This window comes from Eriocheir sinensis, chromosome 12 (assembly GCF_024679095.1).
Source record: "Eriocheir sinensis breed Jianghai 21 chromosome 12, ASM2467909v1, whole genome shotgun sequence".
Lineage (NCBI taxonomy): Eukaryota > Metazoa > Arthropoda > Malacostraca > Decapoda > Varunidae > Eriocheir > Eriocheir sinensis.
In genome coordinates, this window is record NC_066520.1 from 1,693,193 (window position 1) to 1,703,130 (window position 9,938).

The following is a 9,938-nucleotide window of genomic DNA, read 5'->3' on the forward strand; positions in this document are numbered from 1 at the left end:
ATGCTGATTCAGGTGTGTTCCAACTTGCGTCGAAAATCGGGTTACGACACGGCGTTAGGAATGTATCTCCATCGTAATCTGAGGACCTCTTGTATATTAAAAACATTGCATTAATAAGTTCCCAAAATCTTCCATAATTTACTCAAGTAATGAAGAATAGATACAAATAGAAATGACTGCATTATAATTGCATGCAAGTGCAAATGAACAAGCATGTCTGTGCTGGCTTCCCACCTCACAAACAGCCTGTCCCCAGACAGATTTTAACTTCCATACATTTGGTTTTCAAATAGTTTTTAAAAGTCATTCTACTTATTATTTGTCTGAAAATGTAAAGGTAAAGTTGTATTTTTTTACAGCAGAGAAGGCATCTCAAGGGCGACAAACACAAAAACTACAACAAAAAAGCCAGCTTGATGCTGCTCCAACAAAAGAAAATAGAACAAGAGGCCAAAAGAGAAGTTAATTTCATGTGGAGAGTTGTCTTGATACTCTCTTAAAAGAGTGAAGTCGTAGGCAGTAATACAGCGGAAGGAAGGCTGTTCCAAAGCTTACCAGGGGAAGGGATAAAAGAATGAAGATGCTGGTTAACTCTTGCATGAGGGATTTGGATAGTATAGGGATGAGCTAGAGTAGAAAGTAGTGTGCAGCGGGGCCACAGGAGGGGTGAGGCATGCAGTTAGCAAGTTCAGAAGAGCAGTCAGCATGAAAATATTGACAGAAGACGGAAAGAAAAGCAACACTGGCAAAATTTAAGAGGTAGAAAACTGCTAGTAAGAGGAGGGAAGTTGATGAGATGAAGAGCCTTTGACTCCACTCTGTCTAGTAGGGCTGTGTGAGTGGAGCCCCCCCACAGGAGATGCATACTCCATGCGAGGGCAAACAAGGCCCCTGTATACGGACAGCATCTGTGGGGGGAAAAGAACTGGCAGGGATGATACAGAACGCCCAACCTCGAGGAAGCTGATTTAGCGACAGAAGAGATATGAAGTTTCCAGTTAAGACTTTTAGTTGACCCTTTCATTGCTAAACGCTTGCAGCGGGCGTTAGGTGTATTTGCTGGTGGCGCTAAACGCTTGCTGCGACCTACACCCGCACTCAAATCTCCCGCATATGAGAGTGTTCCAACACTAATTCTCACAACACAAGATTGCCAATTGAGTGGATTCTTTACTAAATTCGGTGGAAAATCATATCAGCCCAGCGCGGCAAATCTACGGACGAGTAACTGGTGGATGTTCTTGCCCAATATAGCGTCATTTTTGCATAGCTTCACCTATCACCTGACTGATTCTTTGACCAAATAGTTGTAAATATTGCAGTTGGCAATACTCCCTTGCCAGAGTCTGAAAAAGAGATGTCCACAGTTACCTCAGTGTGGCTGATCATCCCGTACGCACCGACGTAAGTGTTAACATTCAATACTCCCTGAACGTGTATGTACGTTTGCAAGAGAGGCATACATAACCGACTCCTATAGATCTGGACCTCCTCTTTCCAGTGGTGTTTTTGGTTTTTAGCTGTGATGAATAGTTTTTATTGTATTAGCGAAGAGCGGGCCTTCACCTCCTCTTCGTCAAGAGAGGAAATTAGTTCATTTCTTTCCCGCTCGCCGCTTCGCGCGCTGCATCAAAGACACTCCTCGTCACTGAGCATACCATTTGGTCCACGAAGCCTCGTTTCCTCGCGGGAAGGGGGAAGAGAATCACTGAGAATACGGCCGTTAGACTCCACTCTGTCCAAGAGAGCTGTGTGAGTGGAGGGGCCCCCCCCCCACACACACATGAGATGCATACTCCATAAGAGGGTGGACAAGGCCCCTGTAAATGGATAGCAACTGTGCGGGGGAGAAGAACTGGCGGAGACGGTACAGAACGCCCAGCCTCGAGGAAGCTGATTTAGTAAGAGAAGAGATATGAAGTTTCCAAGACATGTGGAGTTATTTTCATAAATTTCTCATAAAAAGTGCTCAGGTTTAGGTGAAGGTTAGATTTTCAACCATTTTAAAATTACTTTTTTTTTTTTAACTCAACAGGTGAAACAGCTGGAGGAGGAAGTGTGCAGTAAAGCTCAGAGTGAGAAGCCTGGCATTCGCCTCACTAATGCACAGGTGGAGTATGCCACTGCCATGCTGGACAAATACGGTGATGACTACAAGGTAAGATTAATGCTTTCAAATATGTTTCTGGCTGATCAAAGTTACTGGGGACAAAATGATGGTGTTTTTAGGATGGGGTAATAGTTACATAGTGTCAGTATTTTAAACTCCTATTGTTAATTCTACTCAAAGAAATGTATCATGGTTAGAGTAGAAAAGTTACTATTCAGTGATATGGTGAGGGATCTACATAATGCAATTTTCATACAGTGATCAGATTTGTCTCATAAATAGAAATTGCTTGTGAAATCTGGTCGGCTACACTGGAGTATTTTTTGTTTCCATCAGCTTCCTGTGTTCTTTGTGATCACATATACCTGGTTGTAGTTTTACAGGGCCTGGGCTTCAGCTCCGTATCTGTAGTTGTCCAGTTTTTCCTTAAAGTTGTGCACACACTTCGCCGATACTACATCCTCACTTAGTCTGCTCCAAACCTCTATGTTTCTTTGTGAGAAGCTATATTTCTTTATGTCTCAAGCATCTTCCTTTTCTCAGTTTTCTACTGTGTCCTCGTGTGTTGCTGGTGTTTCTTACTTCTCTTAGTAGTAACTCCTCATTTTCTATTTCTTAGAAGAAAAAAAAGCAAAATAATTTTGAATGGTGAAGAAACGTAGGAGGTTAATGAGTTTAAGTACCTTGGATCAGTTATGTGTAAGTATGGTGGTATGGAGGGAGAGACAAGAGAAAGGGCATTGCAAGGAAGAAGGGTGGTAGGATCCTTGGGACGTATCATGAATGGCAGAAGTGTGAGCATGGAGGTAAAGAGGGATTTGAGAAATACAATAATAGTACCAACCCTCACCTATGCAAGTGAAACATGGGCCTGGAATGAAAGTCAGAAGTCTAGAGTGCAGGCGGTGGAAATTAGTTATTTGAGGAGTGCTTGTGGTGTGAGTAGAATGGATGGAATGAGTAATGAAAGTGTGTATGAGCATTTTGGAATGTGTCATGTGGGTGAAGGGAAGAAGTGTGGAGTGATGGGAGAAGTGAAGCGACAGACTTTAAAGTGGTTTGGTCTCATGTAGCGAATGGAGGAGAGTAAGATGACCAGAAGGATGTATGTGAGTGAGATAGAGGGAAGGAATGTTAGAGGACGACCTTCAGTGAAATGGAGAGATAGGGTGCAGGAGTATGTTAGGGAGAGGGGGGAAAGATCTTTGAGAAACTTTGAGCAGGCAAGGAGGGAGTGTCTGGATAAAGATGGAAACTCTTCTGCTGTGGCCATCCCCTGATGGGAGCTCCTAGGAGCAGGCGTCGATGAGATGATGATGACGATGTCTACTTCTTCCATTTTATTCCACAATTTATAAATTAGTATAAATTAGTATATAGTCTCTGCATTAGAGAGAAAGCACTGACTTATATTTTCTTATGTATTTCAGGCAATGACAAGAGATCCTACCAACTATTTCCAGGACACCTCAAAGCAAATTGAAAGAAAGATAAAACTGTTTACAGACAATCCAAGATACTTTGTGCCATACTTGAGGAAGAAGGGGATGCTCAAGTCATAGCTTTGAAACTAATGTAAATGTCTTGAGTTTGCAAGTTTTTGTTGTATCAATATTCTGATGCATATTTCTTATTATAATTTAATAATTCTGAATTTTGTGGTTATCTCCAGAGAAATGCTTCCTCTGATGACAGTATCAACAGTTGAGGTAGACTTGCATCCCTTGTGTAAGTAATGATATTGTTATTGTCATTGAATATTGATTTATTGCAAGAGAGAAGCAATCCCACTGAAATTCCTTTTGTCAGTAACTTTTTAATTAAAGAGAGTGCCTTCTTTTTCAAGTTAGTATTAAATAGAATAATATTGTGCTTTTTAGCATGATACAGCAATAATCAGACCTGTATTTCACTCAGAATATTATCTTCTTGCAATAATCACTGTTTTCTGTTATATTCTGTTTTATTCTGACTTTTTCAATGAGATTTGATTAAATATTTGAATTGTACAAAGGCAGTGGCTTGCATAATTTTCCACCAAAGAGATGGAAGAGACTTCTGCAGAAAACTTGTTGCTCTGAGGCCAAGAAAATATCAGACTAACACCAAAAGCACCTAATAGAAGGGAGAAGAGAAAGCAGATATTTAAGTGAGCAAAGTGATGACTTGTGTCCTGGCAGCCTTTAAGTTATGATCATATATAATTTCTGAGAATAAATCATAGACTGTGTAAGGTAGCACATGTGATGGTGCCTTGTGCTGCCATCACCTGTGAGTGACTACTATCCATTCTAGGAAGGGACCAGGTGCCTATTAACAATGCCATGAAAAATAATATCCCTGAACATTTTATAAATTATATCTCATAATAGATCTTGTTATGTTACCAATACATACACATGCCATTATGTAAAAGTTAAGTTGCTGATTTCTCAGAACATGTTATTTATGTAAACTTCTTTCAGGCAGTCTAAATATGAACCAATTATAAAAAGTAATGTATCTCCAGAAAGAGCATTGAAACATGAAAGAGATTTATGGAACAAAATACATTTATAAAAAAATAATAGTTTGGTAGACTTTGTATACAAACCTTTGATTTATATTAAGATTATATTTGACACTGGTGAGAAAAACACTCATATTTTAGAGATATTTTTTTGTGTTTTTTGTTTCTTGAAAACCAATCAACAGTTTGACTTGAAATTAGCAAGATAATCTTCATAACATTTTAAAATTAACATAATGTATTTGCCTGCATCAAAGACACACCCCATTTTCAAGTGCTGCATTTTGGAGAAAAATTCCCGACTTTTGTCAATTTTACTACAATGATTTGTTGGTTCTTTCATGACCTGTAGTGCATATCTGTCATATACTACTGGATCAGCACCATATTCTAATATTTGAGTATATACCATGTGTGAAACTTATTCCATCTGTATATATTGTGTATTATTATTATCAATCTAATGATACTCAATTAGAATTAGGAAACAAGTGGTAATAATAGAGTACCACAAAATAATTAGAAGTGGTGAGAAGAGTGTTCTGAAATGTCATCAGGGGTTCAATTGATGACGTGGCATTTGCTGATGTGGCAATGCTAACTAACCTGAGGAGCTTGAATAACCAGCGCCTTTATCTCTGATGCAAGGCTTCATAGCAGAGCATCTTCACCTGTTCTGTTAAATTCTCTTAATTTGAGAAGTAAACCAAAGGAAAGGCCATTAAAGGGTCATTCCCAGAATATGCCTGACTGCCTTTCACCTTGGACCACGGGGATCAAACTCAGCCTTCTGCCACCATCTGGGTTCTACTTGATACCTCAACATCTTTCTCCCAGACCTCTGGAATCCACAGCTAAGTAACTGACTAGGGTTGGTCAATTCTGTTTGTCTTAGCCTGAGATAGGAGTATGGGAGTATAGCAGGTAAATTCACTTCCTTGATCATAAAGTGGTTTTTCATGTTAATTCTAAATTTATATTATATCCACATTGGTGTCCCAAGTGAGGAGGTAAACCAGTGATGTACATGTGACTTTTGCTGACCATAGTTTGGCTCCTTTGGTCATTAAGTTGGAAGGATGTGGCATGTAGCACCACGGGGCATCCAGCAAGTAACCCCTCGTGTTTACATTACATGCGTGGCTCCGGGATCTTGCGGCCCCACACCATATGTTTCGTGGGGTGGCAGCTATAGACAGTTATGAATGTAAAGTAAAACTAAACAATGCATAGCATTCTGATCCCATAATTGACCTCAATATTAATAATTTGTTCCAGTGTTTGTTTCAACTTGATATATTGGTGTGAACATAAACTAATCTAAACTAACTGTGACCTAACTACTGCACTAACACCCGCTTGCCCCACACCTCATAGCTAACTAAATGTGGTGGAAGAGCCTGCTCAAAGGTCATTCTGTGCTTTGCTGAGCCAAATAGCTATCCGGTTCTCCACCTAACATAACATTAGGGACCATGTCAGCCAAATTGGGGTGGGTGACACACCAATATGAGGCTTGCAAGCAAATATTGAAAAGAACACCCCTAGATCAAGAACTAAGAACTCATCTCAAAATATTGAATAACTATTAGGATAAATAACAGGATGCATACCTGTTTTTGGAGAATGACTTACTAGCAGATGAAGATGAAAACAGTCTTAAGTATCTGGTAGAGCAGCAGTTCCCAAACTTTTCAGGCCATGCGCCACCTACCAGGATGTGACTGAGTCCACACACCACCTACCAGGATGTGACCAAGTCCACACACCACCTACCAGGATGTGACCGAGTCCACACACCACCTACCAGGATGTGACCAAGTCCACACACCACCTACCAGGATGTGACCGAGTCCACACACCACCTACCAGGATGTGACTGAGTCCACACACCACCTACCAGGATGTGACTGAGTCCACACACCACCTACCAGGATGTGACCAAGTCCACACACCACCTACCAGGATGTGACCGAGTCCACACACCACCTACCAGGATGTGACAGAGTCCACACACCACCTACCAGGATGTGACAGAGTCCACACACCACCTACCAGGATGTGACCGAGTCCACACACCACCTACCAGGATGTGACTGAGTCCACACACCACCTTCCAGGATGTGATCGAGTCCACACACCACCTACCAGGATGTGACAGAGTCCACACACCACCTACCAGGATGTGACCGAGTCCACACACCACCTACCAGGATGTGACAGAGTCCACACACCACCTACCAGGATGTGACCGAGTCCACACACCACCTACCAGGATGTGACTGAGTCCACACACCACCTTCCAGGATGTGACAGAGTCCATGCACCACCTTCCAGGATGTGACAGAGTCCATGCACCACCTTCCAGGATGTGACTGAGTCCACACACCACCTTCTAGGATGTGACCGAGTCCACACACCACTTTCCAGGATGTGACAGAGTCCACGCACCCCCGCTAAGATTCAAGCAGTACTAAGGTCCCATTGATTTCCTGAAATTTCATCCATTATTTACCAATTTTGTGCTCGCAAATTATGAGGCTCTGAGCAATGGCTATCAAAACTGAACGAAAATGTACCTGGGGGGTGGATGAATGTGCTCAGAGTCTGGGTAAGTTTCAAACAAAAAACAGACAACTCCGCTGAAGCGTACATCATACGTTAGTTTTAAAACAATACCAGTTAATGATGTGTTTGAAATTTTAATGAGACAAAGTTCGCCATTACATATTTTTTTCTCCTTATGCACTCTTAGTGATCAGCTCGCGTGCACCACACTTTGGGACCTGCTGAGGTAAAGCAAGATAAATATTTTGAAGGCATAAAGAAACTTGAGTCAGTGCTACTCAAGCCTCAACTTCAACTAGCCTGAACTAACATGGAAGGAGTCAAACCTAAACTAAAAATTACCTACCATTTCAATAGAACCCTTTACTGGGGAAGAAAACTGATACTCCTTCTGGGATATATTTGAGGTCTTAATCCACCAGAGAGAAGACCTAACCAGTGCAGAAAAAGTTTAATGGGATATTTGAAAGAGCAGATGCCTTGCTTTCAGAACTATCTTTAGAGGAGAAGAATTATGAGGCAGCCCTGCAGATTTTGAGAAACAACTATGAAGGTAAAGATCAAATAATACAAAACTCATAAATAAGTAGATTTACCTCATTCGCAACACTACTGCAAGGTCCTAAGTGATTTCAGATTAGCCCTTAGTTGTACTGTCGGATCGACTCATAACTGATCCACTAGTGAGTGAAAAAATGAATATGTTTGACCGATGAGTTTAGTCTCCCGGAGGCACTTAATCCGCAGGTAGCCGGGGGGGAGGGACGCGGGGTCACTCCGCCCACATCCAGGATGGAAGCTGGCCTGGCTGTCCACTCAAACTCTCTCGACCCACGCAGTGACAGATGGTCCACTTACTTATTCCTCATTTCTTAATTTTATTAATTATACTGAATCTTATTATGAAAAGAGATATACACAGAATGTATAAAATTATCTTATAAGCAGAGAGAGAGAGAGAGATTACAACTACTAATACTAATACTGCTACTACTAATATAACTGCTACTTATATTACTATTACTACTACTGCTGCTGCTGCTACTACTGCTACTACTAGGTATAACTACTACTACTACTACTACTACTACTACTACAGGTGCCGCTTTAGCGTGCGGTATAACCATCCATTTACACTTCAGCGTGCAGGCTACCACCATATTAATACAATTCATTGTGCAGTCTTCCTCAACTACAGGAACCTTACACTGCATAATAAAGCAAGTTGAATAGTGCTGAATAATGTTTTATAATTATCCAGAAGACTCTTCTCGTCAAAATGCGACTGTTGTTCCTTCGTCAAAATGGCACGTCTATAGAAATCATTTACCATCATTGCAGTCATATAGCAGAATGAGTTATGTCGATGTTTTCGGTGATGTAAGGAGGATAGTGATGTGGGTGTTCGATGACTGTCCTTTTATACAGACCGGCCAGGAGCACTCGGCTACAAAACAACACAAGCTGATGTCTCCGGAAACATGTCAGGTCATTACATAGCTTAGACTACAGTAACTGAACTGGACATTAATCAGGTCAGGAGCACTCAGGTAACAATCAGGTCATTATGTGGCTTAGACTACAGATACTGGCCCATGGGCCTATACCCTACATACGCACGCTGTAGTAGCATCCTTTTACTACCAGGGATTAAATGATTTTGATTGTTAAATGATTGAAATAAAGTTTATTACAATGTAAATTATATATTTTAATAGGTATGGATTGACGAAGAAAAAAAAACATTTGTCAATCTTATTACATGGTTTTACATTTTGATAATAATTGTTACCAAGTGAATGATGAGCTAGACAGAATATTTATTACTCTCTCTCTCTCTCTCTCTCTCTCTCTCTCTCTCTCTCTCTCTCTCTCTCTTTTTCGTTCGTGCATTTTGACCTAATAGCTCGTCCAGCCTCCATTTTTTTCAATCACCTCTCTTACCCTTTCAGGCATTGACTCAACGATATTTTGAATGATATGAGGCTTCTGTTGTAGCCCCTCCCATTCCCTCTCTATTTGTTCCATTAACTGCTGGGGTTGTCTTTCCCTGGCTTTATCCCAGCTGTTCACGAGGTAACCCAAAACATTTTCAATTGGGTTGCAGTCGCAACCCTTAGGAGGCCATTCTAGTAAAATTATTTCATCGGAGTGGTTTTGAAACCACTCCCTTACTATCCTGGCCATGTGAATAGGGCATCTATCTTGGACGTAAACAATTGGTCCAGGCCTTAAAGGAAAACTTCTCCTCAAAGATGGCAAAAGGAAGTCATCTAAAATTTCAATATACTTGGCGCCTGTGAACCGACCTTCGATTCTTGTTATGTCACCCACACCATCCATGGATATCCATCTAAAAATGTTGCAAGTGATATGACCGCTCCTCGTTTCTTCATATATGTTTCTCTGGTCATGCCGAAAAGGAAGAGCAGATGTATCATTAATGAAGTTACCTGAAAGGATATGTTTTACACCATCAAATGATGAAACTGGTAGCAACGCTTCTTTGTGGCGACTGTGATTAATTCAACAAAGTAAAATTTCTGTGGAATGGCCTTGAAGAATAGGAAAACCTTATTAATAGCATATTGAACCAAGAAAAAAATATTGCACCTGAGTGAAAACATACCGAGTGTTGTCTCTTCTCCAGACGCGTAGTCTTCCATGGTCGGAGGAGCGAAAAGTTTTTTCATCTGCAAACACAACCTTTGACCAAAAGTCAAGGCCTCTGTGTTCATGCAGATTGGCAAA

General features: G+C 40.9%; 1 protein-coding gene and 1 long non-coding RNA gene across 6 annotated transcripts in view; one reads left to right on the forward strand and one right to left on the reverse strand.

Moving 5' to 3' along the window:
* Nucleotides 1-4,677, forward strand: part of LOC126997292 (nucleolar protein 16-like) — a 41,804-nt gene extending 37,127 nt beyond the window's left edge. For 2 of the 3 annotated variants that reach the window (XM_050858292.1, XM_050858294.1), the window contains exons 5-6: nucleotides 2,036-2,158; nucleotides 3,541-4,677. In XM_050858292.1, coding sequence (XP_050714249.1) covers nucleotides 2,036-2,158; nucleotides 3,541-3,672 — 255 coding nt within the window. In that variant the 3' untranslated portion in view covers nucleotides 3,673-4,677. The remainder of the gene's footprint in view (nucleotides 1-2,035; nucleotides 2,159-3,540) is intronic. The other variant, XM_050858293.1, reaches the window with a different exon arrangement.
* Nucleotides 4,678-4,832: 155 nt separating this feature from the next.
* On the reverse strand, nucleotides 4,833-8,982 carry LOC126997293 (uncharacterized). Of its 3 annotated transcripts, none has more exons than XR_007751993.1 (3): nucleotides 6,454-8,982; nucleotides 6,392-6,422; nucleotides 4,833-6,329 (listed from the first exon to the last, which is right to left on the reverse strand). It is a non-coding gene; the product is annotated as an uncharacterized LOC126997293 (long non-coding RNA). The 3 variants fall into 3 exon arrangements; XR_007751992.1 differs by having other exon boundaries at nucleotides 4,833-6,360; XR_007751994.1 differs by having other exon boundaries at nucleotides 4,833-6,422; nucleotides 6,454-6,484; nucleotides 6,578-8,981.
* Between the last annotated feature and the right edge of the window lie 956 nt (nucleotides 8,983-9,938).